We start from the raw sequence: 12,900 nt of genomic DNA, 5'->3' as shown, positions 1-12,900 counted from the left end.
GGCCTGTGTACTTCCAAGAGAGACAGAGAGAGAAAGTGAGAAAGAACCCCTGGTGTGTGTGTGGGGGGAGATGAGAATGAGGAAGAACCCCGGTATCTGTCGGTATCTGTCGAGGGAGGTGAGGACCACACCACAATCCCTTCTCTTCCATTCTCCTCTTGGAATTTGGGGCATGCATGCACACATACCCAGTGTGTTTTTCAAGCTGCTGGGTCTGGGACTGAAACCAGACAATCAGCCATGTGAGATCTAGCTGCCTTGACCGCCATGCCAGTAGCTGGTTGAGCAATAGATTATTTACCATAGGTTGTTATTATACTGCCCGTTCCTCTTTCAAATATTAAGTGCCTATTCAGAGCAAGTGGTGTGAAATCTTGGGGTCACTTCCTTTGCCATTAGGATGTTTGCTACTGGAGTCCTAATTTATTTATTTTACTTTTTTTAAAAAAAGATATGCAATCAATGAAGCTTTTCTGAGTTGCTTAATGCTAATGTCTACGGGAAGAGCTCAGTGCTTTGGCTGGGTATGCATTTTCCTTCGACATAAGGAAGCATGATCAAAGGCATTGTGTGAAATGGCCGCTTGTACATGGGGACCTCACTTTACATTCACGTAGCGCGTAATGAAAAGTTGCCCAGTGTTTTCACAGCATCTCGTAGTCTGATCCTCCTAACAAACAGCTGACCTAAGTTGGACAGGCAGTATTTCCATTTTCCAAACATGGAAACTAGCTCCGTGAGTAAGTGTGTAATTTAGGAATAAGTGAATAAGTGTGGGTGAGCCAGAATTTAACCCAGCCTTGTGGTTAAAAAAAAAAAAAAAAAAAAAATGACTGCTCTTTCCATGAAAAGGGACATGCTGTTCAAAGTTCAAATATTAATAACAACTGGGCAGTAGCCGACAAGAGTATGCTTTTTTTTTTTTCTCTCTTTTTTTGGAGAGATTTTCGCTATAGGGTGCATGCACTCGCCAGCCAGAGAGAGACAGAGAGACAGAAAGTGAGAAATCACCCCCCAGGGGGGATGGCCACACCACAGTCCCTTCTCCTCCGTTCTCCTCTGGGGATCTTGGGCACGCATGCACACACGCCCGGCATGAGTTTTAAGCCACTGGGTCCAGGACTCGAACCGTGGTCGACTACATGTGAGTCCAGCGACATAGCCATTATGCTAACTGCTGGTCCCGAGTATGCTTTTTTTTTTTTTTTTTTTTTAAGAAAAACTAGTTTTCATTACTACCATCATCGATTAGTAATATGTTGAGTGGTCCCAGGGTATGGGGCACTGTGGTAACTGGATATTACTGGTTTAGTTCAGAATTTTTTTAAATCACAGAATTGTAGCAAATCGAAAAGTGTGTCTCCTTTGTCTTTATTTACTTATTTAGCTTTCGGGCATATCCGCTCTCTGGGAAGAGAGAGAGAGAGAGACAATGAGAGGGATAGTAAGAAATCACCTCCCGGGGAGGCAATACCACAATCCCTCCTCCTTCATCCTCCTCCTGGGATCTTGGGCACGCGTGTGCACACACACACCCAGCATGAGTTTCAAGCCATCAGGTCTGGGACTCAAACCACAGTCAGCCATGTGGGAGTCCAGCGATGTAACTGCTATGCAGTCTGCTGGCCCCTCATTTGTCTTTTCATGTTTAATCTGTGTGAAGGCCTGTTCTTTCAGCTTCAGGAGCTTGTCTCTAACCATTAATATTGAACTATTGGCAGTAGTTAATTTTCCTTTTTTGTGTATCTAAGAATTTCTGCCTCTTCCGTGGAGAAGTGGAGCTGCCAATATCTTGAAAGGAGCGTGGCATACATGTGACCTGTTGTCTGAAGGTGTCCTTGTTGTCTGCCCGAAAAGGGACAGGATGATCTGGTCCACTGTTGTCATCCTGCCTTGCTCACAGTACCCAGGGTCCACACTTCTTTGAGGGGTGCATAAAAATGAATAAAATGAACCTTTAGGCCAAAGAAAAGCTTTTCTTTTTGTTTTTGGATTTTTACCATAGGGTGTTGTGCTTGCTAGGGAGAGAGAGAAGGAAAGTGAGAAATCATCTCCCACCTGAATTAGACCAAGAGCAGTGGGCGTGGGCTTGTGTGTATTCTTGTGTCTGGGCAGGATCCACTTTATCTCTGACCCAGTCATGCTACATGAAATTAGAAAAAAAATTTTTTTTGAGGTTTTTGCTATAGGGCGCGTGTGCTCACCAGAAAGACAGAGAGACAGCAACAAAATACTCCCCGGGGGGATGGCCACACTGCAATCCCTTCTCCTCCATTCTCCTCTCAGGATCTTGGGCACTCACGCACATGTGCCCAGCATGAGTTTAAGCCACTGGGTCCAGGACTCAAACTACAGTTAACTACATCAGAGTCCAGCGACATAGCCATTACGCCAACTGTTGGTCCCGAAATTAGGGAATCTTGTAGATGCTTTGCTTTAGGAATTGTTTTTATCTTATTTTCTTGTTTATAATTTAGAATGTGCTTTAGAGAAGTAATGTCCGTGGGCCAACCTGTGGCCTGGTGGTGGAGGGAATCGCTGGGCTCCCTGCTTGGTTCAAATCGCGGATTTGGCTTCAAAAACACACCTGGCGCATGTGCATGCATGCTCAAAATCCCAGTCCGATGGAGAAATGGAGAAGGGATTATGACATGGTCATGCCCCATTGGGTGGTGCCTTCTCGCTCTGTCACCGTCTGTCTCCGGTGAGTACACGCACCGTCTAACAAAGTTTACAAAGAAAGGCCAATGACCCAATTGCTATAGTGTTATCTTGTTTTCACTCAGTCTCTCTGTCTCCTAAGTGATTTTAAAATTACATAATGGAAAGATTTTCAAAAGTGTGACTTTTCGAAACAATCACCGATGATCCCTTCACACTAAGGACCAGAGGTGGGGCAGAAGTCTCAAATGCAAGGGAAGTGTATGTTGCCATAGAAGTGAAACTTAGAGGGGGCAAAATTATTTTCAGGAAATGTGAATGATTTTCCTTCCTTTTTCTTCAGTCTTCTGTACTGAAAACTCTTATTATTTGTTATCTGCATACAAAGTGACCGTGATTCCGAAAACTCCTGATACTTCTTGTTCTTCTGATCTGAAGTGTTTATAGCCTGCCCCTGAGATATGCTGACACAAAGCAGTAAGAGATGCCTGAATTTCAACCTTGAAGCTAAGCCCCGGTCTTTTAAAACATTTATTTGTTTATTTCTTCCATCAGTGAGAGAGACAGAGAGAGAGGGTGACACACAAAGAGACAGCACCCCCAATGGGGCCCTGATGTTGTGATCCACCTGCAGCTTCAGCCGACCCCAGATCACGGGCACACATGTACCTGGCGTAGTCAGAGGGTGCCAGCCATGAGCCTGAACCTTCCCATGTGGGTCAGCCTTGCACAGTGTGTGTTTTACCCCAGTGCCATTATCTGGTCCCTGACTCTCCTCCCACTTTTTTTTCGGAGAGATTTTGCCATAGGGCACGTGCACTCACCAGAGAGACAAACAGAAAGCGAGATATCACCTTCTCCTCCATTCTCCTCTTGGGATCTAGGACATGTATATATACACACACACCAAGTGTGAGTTTGAAGTCACAGGATCTGGGACTTGATCTATGGTTGGCCATGTGGGAATCTAGTGACATAACTGCTACGCCATCTGCAGGCCCTTCTGTCCCCCTTTTTAAAAGTTTATTTTATTGGGAACAGCAGTTAGCGTAATGGTTATGTCACTGGACTCCCACGTAGTTGATAGCAGTTCGAGTCCCAGACCCAGTGCCTTAAACTCACGCTGGGCACGTGTGCGTGCATGCCCAAGATCCCGGGAAGAGAATGAGGAGAAGGGATTGTGGTGTGGCCACCCCCATGGGGGGTGATTTCTCGTTTTCTGTCTCTCTGTCTCTCTCTGTCTTTCTGGTGAGCACACGTGCCCTATAGCAAAAACCTCTCCAAAAAAACCAAAAAAAAAACCGTAATTTTATTGCTTTTGTGAGACAGTGCCTGGGTACACACGTGAGTGAAAGAGAGAGACAGGCACCCTGAACGGGGTGTTGTCCCTTCCCCAGCCCTCCAGCCCGTCAGGAGCCTGGACGCCCAGTCCTGTGCAGCTTGCGTACGGTCATCCTGTGATCCGAACCCTGGTCCAGCATTGCTATTGCCTGCACCATGGGACTGGGCCTGAAGCCCTAATCCTAACAAAAAATTTAACTATTTAAAATTAAATTCAGTTACCAAATTTATGATCACTAAATGAATAAGTTATACTATAAAATTTAGCATGCCAGACATAACACTTTTTGCTGGATGTTTTCATATATTTAAACTAGAGCTATTTAGTGAAGAACACTTTTTGAAAAGTATTGTTTTAAATTTTCCCCATAACAACTTTATTATTATTATTATCTTTAAAAAGGAACAAAATTATCAACCATGTTTTTTTCTTTTGTTTTCATCCCTAGCTTTTACCTATAACACAAGGATATTATGAAGATAAAATGATTTAATCTAGGGCCAGCAGGTGGCGTGGTGGTTAAGGCGCTATGCTCCTACATGGTCAACTGCGGTTGGTGTCCCAGACCCGGCAGCTTGCTTTCTCACTTTCCCTTTCTCTTTTGCTCTGGTCAAATTAAAAAATACTAATAAATAAAATAAATGATTCTTTATAACAATGATTTAGTCTGTGGAAAATAAATCTTAAAAATAGAGAAGTACTCTGTGAAGGAAGGTTTTCCTTCTTTCTGTCTCTCTTTCAATTGCCCACTTGCTAGAAAGAAAAAGAACCCCACAATGAGATGTGATTGCGCTGAAATCCTTTCTCCTCCATTTCGCCATGTTGCTGGCATTTTGCGTATGCATGCACCTGTGTCCAGCATTTTTTTTCAAGCCACCTGGGCCAGAATTTGAACCGTGGTTGGCCATGTGTGTGTTATCTGGCTCCCTTTACCACTAGGCTGTGGGTCTAAGCCCTCATCTTTCTGTTAATAAGTTATTTCTGCTCATTCTCATGAGGTTGCGTGGACAAAGTCAATTTCAGTGCCCATCGCTTACTTTTTTTTTTTTTTTTGGAGAGATTTTCACTATAGGGCGCGTGCGCTCGCCAGACAGACAGAGAGAGACATAGAGACAGAAAGCGAGAAATCACCCCCCAGGGGGGATGGTCACGCCGCAATCCCTTCTCCTCCATTCTCCTCTCAGGATCTTGGGCACGCACGCACACGCGCCCAGTGTGAGTTTTAAGCCACCGGGTCCGGGACGCGAACCACGGTCGACTACGTGGGAGTCCAGCGACATAGCCATTACGCTAACTGCTGGTTCCCCCCATCGCTTACTTTTCACGTGACCTTTGCTACCCTTTCTAATTTTTGTTCTAGGAAGTGATTTGCCAGGCAGGGTCAGAAGTTACAATATCAGGGACCAGCAGTTAGCATAATGGCTATGTCGCTGGACTCCCATGTAGTCGACCACGGTTCGAGTCCTGGACCCGGCGGCTTAAACTCACGCCGGGCGCATGTGCGTGCGTGCCCGGGATTCTGAGAGGAGAATGGAGAAGGGATTGTGGCGTGGCCATTCCCCCCACCCCGTCCCCGGGGGGGTGACTTCTCACTTTCTGTCTCTCTGTCTCTGTCTGTCTTTCTGGCGAGCACATGCGCCCTGTAGCAAAAATCTCTCAAAAAAAAAAAAGAAGAAGTTACAATATCAAATTTTAATTTAGCATCAATGGTAAGGAAAGACTATTTTTAATATTTGAGAAAAATATGAACCTATTTTTCATGATCGAAAATTAGAACTAGCTTTAGAGTACACTTTTCTTTTTTGTCTTCAAATCACCTGTAGAACTATCCGCACGTGTGCCCAGCTCAGTATTGCATTGTTTTAAAAATTCCATTTGTGGCAACAGTGTTTTTTGAACTTGCCAGTGGTGCCTGATTCATTAACTTTACTTCTCGTTTTTTAAAGGATTACAGCCAGACGGGCTAAAGCTCATTTCAGCTTTGTTCTGGTATAGTCCTTTCTCTTGGCTCTTTCTCATTTCACTTGTAATTCTGAAATGTATTTCTTTGTTTCTGATGCATTGCAGGAGTTTGTCAGTGTCTGGGTTCGAGATCCTAGGATTCAGAAGGAGGACTTTTGGCATTCTTATATTGACTATGAGATATGTATTCACGTAAGTATGCCATCAGTGGCCCATAGAAATAGTAATTTCTAAGTAGCGTATATTTTATGGGATACTTCGATATACTTCAAGTTGAAATGTATAAGTTTTCCTATCAGAGAACTGAATTTGAATGATTACAACTGATGTGTGCATCTTAAACGGAGTAGTAAGATGATTCTTGTATTGAATAGTTGAAAAATTACTTATTTTTATTCCTGTTTTTACCAGTTCATATTAATATTTTAATGTTTATTGCCTTAGGGTATGAAGAGGTGAAGACACTCAAAGCTCAATTAAAAGTGTATTTATAGCTCATTAATGGTCTCTAGGGTCTGTGACAGCATATTTCTGGATAATATGTATCCGATAAATCTCAAGTGTGGAGAGGATATAGAGTTTCTGGAAAAGAGATGTATGTACAGTGTCTTAAAAATAGAATTGAGGGGACCAGCAGTTAACGTAATGGCTATGTCGCTGGACTCCCATGTAGTCGACCGCGGTTCGCTTCCCAGACCTGGTGGCTTAAAACTCACGCCAGGCGCGTGTGCATGCGTGCCCAAGATCCCACAAGGAAAATGGAGGAGAAGGGATTGCGGCGTGACCATCCCCCCTGGGGGGTGATTTCTCTCTTTCCTATGTCTCTCTCTCTCTCTCTCTCTGGAGAGCGCACGCACCCTATAGCGAAAATCTCTCCAAAAAAATAGAATTGGGGACCAGCAGATAGTATAGTGGTTAAGGTGTTGGACTCCCACATGGCCAACTATGGTTTGGATCCTGGACCTGGTGACTTGAAAATCACACTTGGCACGTGTGTGTGTGTCCAAAATCCCAGGCGGAGGATGGAGGAGAAGAGATTGCAACATGGCCATCCCCCTTGGGGGGGGGGATTTCTCACTTTTCCCTCTCACTGTCTCTGTCCAGCAAGTGCATGTGTCCTATGGCAAACATCTTAAATAAAACAACAACAACAACAAAACCAGAATCAGAAAGTAGGAAATGAATACGTACAGTTAACGTGCTAAGGAAACAGCTGGAGATGATACACCTGGTTCGGACACTGCCGCATCGTGGTCTCCTGACCAGTGCTGTGTTGGCCGATGGCCTTCTGTGGTCACCTTGAACAAGAGTCTGCATGCCTTTTACTTTTTTTTTTTTTTTGAGAGATTTTCACTGTAGGGCGCGTGCGCTCGCCAGACAGACAGAGAGAGACATAGAGACAGAAAGTGAGAAATCACCCCCCAGGGGGGATGGTCACGCCGCAATCCCTTCTCCTCCATTCTCCTCTCGGGATCTTGGGCACGCACGCATACGCGCCCGGCGTGAGTTTTAAGCCACCGGGTCCGGGACATGAACCGCGGTCGACTACGTGGGAGTCCAGCGACATAGCCATTACGCTAACTGCTGGTTCCCTGCATGCCTTTTCTGTAAAGGTAGTAGATGTCCTCAGCTTCAGGGGCCACACGGTTTCTGTCATGACGACTCCCTTCTGCTGGTGTGGGTGAAAGCAGCCACAGGCCCCACAAAAACGCACGAGCCCGATTGTGTTCCAGTAAAGCTGCGCGTGGAACAGGAAGGTGGCAGAGCAGAGCTGGCTCCTAGGCTGTATTTACTGTGCACTGATCTTGAAGACAGTTCCTTTTTTTTTTTTAAATTATTTTATTTAACTTTATTTATTTTAATTTGACCAGAGAGGGACAGAGAGAGAAGGAGAAGGAGAGAAAACAAACCACCAGGTCCGGGACTCGAACTGTGGTCGGCCATGTGAGAATCCAGCGCCCCTAACCACTACGCCACTTGCCAGCCCTGAAGACAGTTCCTTTTCACATCTGATTAAGTCCAAACTTGGGATCATAAAAACTGTCTCAGATTTTACCTGTGACCCCAGTACCAGTGACATAACATTTAGCCATCCTTCAATCAAGCTAAGTTGGTATTTTGGGCACTCAAACGCCCTAAGACACCTTTTCCCCTCCCTTTTCCCATTTTTCTTTCAAGGTTCTCCAGCTTTGAAAATAAAAGTAAAAACCCAGTCCTGCTTTTTTAAAAAGAAATGATTTTAATTTTACTTATTGTTATTATGATTGTAATTTGATGAGAGAGAGAAAGAGAGAGAGGGAAAGCAAGCCACCAGGTCTGGGACTTGAACCATGGTCAGCCGTGTGGGAGTCCAGACCTAACCACCACATCACCTGCTGGTCCCCAGTCCTGCTTTCTGATTGCACTGTAGGCCACGGCCAGGACATGCTGTATATTTTTATTTTGTTTTAATGTTACTGATAAACTCACACAGAGATGCATTCTGTATGGAAAATCATAACCGTGTAAGAATATGCATTTGAAATAAAATGGTTGCCTTTTACTTTTCTCTAAAAAAATTTGAGTCCTTATCATATAGTTTATGTTAGCATGAAATTTAAATGGTTGCCTTTTACTTTTCTCTAAAAAAAATTTTGAGTCCTTATCATAGACTTTATGTTAACATGAAATTGAGTAATTCTCAGGAGTTAATGAAAGTGCAGATTCTTCTCTGCTTATATCACTAGCATGTCGCAGATTCAGAAATCTCCACCTGGAGCCAGAAATGAAGAGTTCTGCAAATATTATTGGGTGGCATTCTGGCACTTCTCTGAAATGCTAATACATTGACAATAATATAATTTCTTGGCTTGGTAGATAGCAGAAGAAAGCAAACAGATTTAGAGGAACTTAATCAGTTAGTAACCTCAGTATAACCTGATCCTGAAAAGATTTCTTCTCGTTCTACAGTTGAAAATGGATAACAGGATTGGAGAGTTCTAGGTGGCCCCTCTTAGATGCGATACTCCAGAGCTTTGCAGGGAGAGCAGCTGCTGTTTCATTCATTTAAATTCGCCTGGAGGGAAATGGTATTAGGCAATTCTGAAATCTTTTTTCTTTTTCTTTTTTTTTGAGAGGTTTTTGCTATAGGGCGCCTGTGCTCGCCAGACAGAGAGAGAGAGACATAGAGACAGAAAGTGAGAACTCACCCCCCAGGGGGGATGGCCACGCCGTAATCCCTTCTCCTCCATTCTCCTCTTAGGATCTTGGGCACACACGCACACGCGCCCGGTGTGAGTTTAAGCCGCCGGGTCCGGGACTTGAACTGCGGTCGACTACATGGGAGTCCAGCGACATAGCTATTACGCTAACTGCTGGTCCCAGCAATTCTGAAATCTTAACATTTACTTGGAATTGTAAACTGGGAGGTGGTAGAGCTGGGTAGTCCATCCTATACTCTCCTGACCCTGTGCTGCAAATGAGGGACTTATAGGTGGACCTTCGCGTAGTGTAGATTCCAGGTGGATCTTCGTTCTTGACATCCACAGTGACCATGAGCAGAGAAATGAAAGGGATGTAGGTGGACTCAGGCTGCACCTAGGATGTCAGGAGGCCTTGCAGTAGCCTGGTGCTTCCTGGAGAGGTTGCTGAGAGGACACCTGCCCCCTCGTGAGGGCCCTGATTCTAGGGAAACAGCTCGCTGGCTTAGCCTCCGAACAGCACATGAGAGAGGGCCTGCGGAGCTCTGCAGTCCACTACAGGACGTTATTGTGCCACGAACTCCTCTGTGTTGCCGTTACACGGTCAGAGATGGTGGGACTTAGACCAGAGGAGGCTACTTCGGGGACGAGTCTCTCGGTCTCTGTATTCTTAAGTTTTTTGAACGTTTTAAAGTTCAGACATACAGTAACTGTGCCTTCGATTTCATGGGAGCAGTTGAATGAATGCACATAGATTTCCCAAGGAAAATGACTGCTGGGCGTATTAAAGGCTAGAATAACCATCTGTGAAATAATACAAATCTTGGGGGCCACGCAAATTCTTACTTGGACATATAAAGATTATAAAATAGGATCTTGAAATAAATAGAGATTAGAGATATTCCTATTAAAAAAAAAACAGTAGACACAGGGACCAGCGGGGGGTATGGTAGTTAAAGGCACTGGACTTCATATGGCTGACCACGGTTAGAGTCCTGGACCTAGTGGCTTGAAACTCACGGCAGGTATGTGCGTGTGCGTGTGTGTGTGTGCATGCCCAAAATCCTGAGAGGAGAAGGGATTGCGGCATGGATATCCCCTATGAGGGCGATTTCTCACTTTTCCTCTCTCTGTTCAATCCAGCAAGTACTCGTGCCTGATGGAAAAAAAAAGGTTTCAGGCTCCCAGGCTCCCTGGTGATTTATGTGCCCCACAGGGAGGGCCATGTGGAGATGAAGCCTTCTGGAATGTCTCGTAAAGGACCAGGAGAAGGTTCTGTCATCTCTGTACTCTTCCTGTGGGCATGGGTGTCTACGTGCAGTGGCCAACCCTGAGCTCTTACTGGTCATTTGTACTTGAGGATTTGTTTATGTTTTACGACTTATTCTGGAAAGCAGTGCTCCCAGGTAGGCGAACACAAGATCCCTTCAGTCCTCAGAAGTGTCCAGGCTGTGCCTCAAGTACTGGGGACAACACTGCTCATTCGTGTCACCCCTGCTGTGTTATTAGTGTTTATGGGCAATATTTTGGAATACTGATATAAATGTAAATATTTTTGGTGGCTTAAATTCTATTTAGAATGAATATCAGGATCACATTGAGAATTAAAATTTTGTTTTTTTTTTTGCCTCAGGTGAGACTCATGTTTTTCTGTTTTTGCGTACAGACTAATAGCATGTGTTTTACAATGAAAACGTCATGCGTACGAAGAAGGTACAGAGAATTCGTGTGGCTGAGGCAGAGACTCCAAAGTAACGCTTTGCTGGTGTAAGTGATTCGAAGAGTACATTGAAGACTTCGTTATTATGTTCAGTGTTTAAAAATTGAAATGTGCTAAGATACGTAGATATGAAGGATTTTAGAGTCTTTCTTCTTGACTACAATATAGAGCTTTAGTTAGTTTTGTGCTTATTATATCCAGAATTAAAATTTATCACGTGTGAGGCCAGCAGGGGGCATAGTGGTTAAGGCACTGGGCTTCCACATGGCCCACAGCAGTTCGGTCCTGGACCTGGTGGCCTGAAAATCACTTTGGGTGTGTGTACGTGTGCGCCCAAGATCCTAAGAGGAGAATGGAGAAGGGATTGCAGCATGGCTATCCACCCTGGGGGGGGGGGATTTCTCACTTTCCCTCTCGCTGCCTCTGTCTATCTGTATCTGGCAAGCACACGTGCCCTATTGTGAAAATCTTAAAAAGAATGTATCACATGAACTTCGACCACTCAACGACTTCACACGTTTAAAGATTTTTTTTTTCTTGAACTGATTTCCACATTTCTTTATCCATAACTGTATCAAATTCATAATAACTCATAGCTGTATGGTAACTACCATCATACATAACTTGTTTTTCCGTTTGAGCTATTTCTGTACCGAAGCTACCTTATTTTGATGATTGAAGTGTTTTATTGTTTTCCTTTCTCATAAGACAACTGCCAGAACTTCCATCTAAAAACCTGTTTTTCAACATGAATAATCGCCAGCATGTCGACCAGCGTCGTCAAGGGTTGGAAGATTTCCTGAGAAAGTAAGTGCCCAGAATCTTCTGTGGTGCCAGATAAGAGCTGTGGGCAGAGCGCTTTGCTAGAGCTGGGTGATCAGCAGCGGGAGGATATTCGTTTCTGAAACGCTAATCATCTGGGCTTCCCGGGAGCTCAGTAGCTCATTTCCTATATTAGAGCGCCATCTTGTGGCTCACATCATAGGGTTCCTATTTGGAATCACGTCTCCTAGAGAAAGAACCATGAACTAATTGAGTCAGATAATAAATCTGTAGATGGTCCCTAAAGCTGTAAAGCAGACCTAAATTACTTGGGTTTAGCTGACAAAAATGCAATTTGCCAAGAAAGAAAGTGTCTTATTAGAAAAAGGCATTTCTTAAAAACTGTCTTCATTTACAATGTTTAAGATCGGCAGACAAAAATCAGTTCAACCCCGGCTCCTAAGACCCTGGGCTCTTCTACACGAATGTTTGAACTCTAAGATTTGCAGAGAAGGTTTATAAAGGAGTTTTCGGTGGCACTGTCACAGTCTTGGTGGGCAGTTAACTGGGTTGCTCTGTGTTGGTGAGTATTGCTGTTAGAGCTACTTGAGTCCACACTGCCTGACGGCCCTTTGTTCCCCTTGCTCTTTGGAACACTGGAATATCCAGCCCATGGGAGGGAGTGGAGCATACTAATTTGCACACAGACTCTTACTGCATTCAAATCCTTGTTCTGTCATTTACTAGCTAAGGGATTTGCACAAGTCTTTCTGTTTCTTTATTTTTTTTTAAATAATTTTTAAAATTTAACTGTATTTATTCATTCATTCATTTCTATTTGATGAGAGAAAGTGAGAAAGCAAGCTGCCAAGTGCTGTTCAGCACTCGAACTGTGGTCAGCCATGTGGGAGTCCAGCACCCTTAACCACCAAGCCACCTGCCAGCCCCACAAGTCTCTTTCTTAACCTTGTCCACTGTTTTCCTACCTGTGAAATGGGGTAGGAGTAGCTACCTCAGAAGGTTATTGGAAGGATTCAGTGAATGAATGAATGTAAAACCCCCGGAACAATGCCTGCCATAGAATACGTACTATCCAAGTGTCGGCAAGCAGCTACTGTTTTAATACACTTAGATATCACGTGGCTTTGAGCTTCTTATTCCTCCTTCTCCTTCTTTTTTGAGACAGAGATGTTTTCTATAGGGCATATGTGCCCGCCAGAGAGACAAAAAGCAAGAAATCCCCCCCCCCCCTGCCCGCTTACCAAGGATCAAGT

The 12,900-nt window shown here is 44.3% G+C and overlaps 1 protein-coding gene across 3 annotated transcripts in view; it reads left to right on the top strand.

Annotated features, from left to right (window-relative positions):
* The window catches only part of SNX10 (sorting nexin 10), a 106,136-nt gene that overhangs the window by 84,013 nt on the left and 9,223 nt on the right, over positions 1–12,900 (top strand). For all 3 annotated transcript variants that reach the window (XM_014593229.2, XM_006162393.3, XM_027765932.1), the window contains 3 exons: positions 6,071–6,157; positions 10,811–10,911; positions 11,573–11,671. In XM_014593229.2, the coding sequence (XP_014448715.1) occupies positions 6,071–6,157; positions 10,811–10,911; positions 11,573–11,671 (287 nt within the window). The remainder of the gene's footprint in view (positions 1–6,070; positions 6,158–10,810; positions 10,912–11,572; positions 11,672–12,900) is intronic.

The sequence above is a fragment of the Tupaia chinensis genome, unplaced genomic scaffold (assembly GCF_000334495.1).
Source record: "Tupaia chinensis unplaced genomic scaffold, TupChi_1.0 Scaffold139943_1, whole genome shotgun sequence".
NCBI lineage: Eukaryota > Metazoa > Chordata > Mammalia > Scandentia > Tupaiidae > Tupaia > Tupaia belangeri.
The sequence above is the reverse complement of the archived record's forward strand: the minus strand, read 5'-3'. Positions and strand labels throughout refer to the sequence as shown.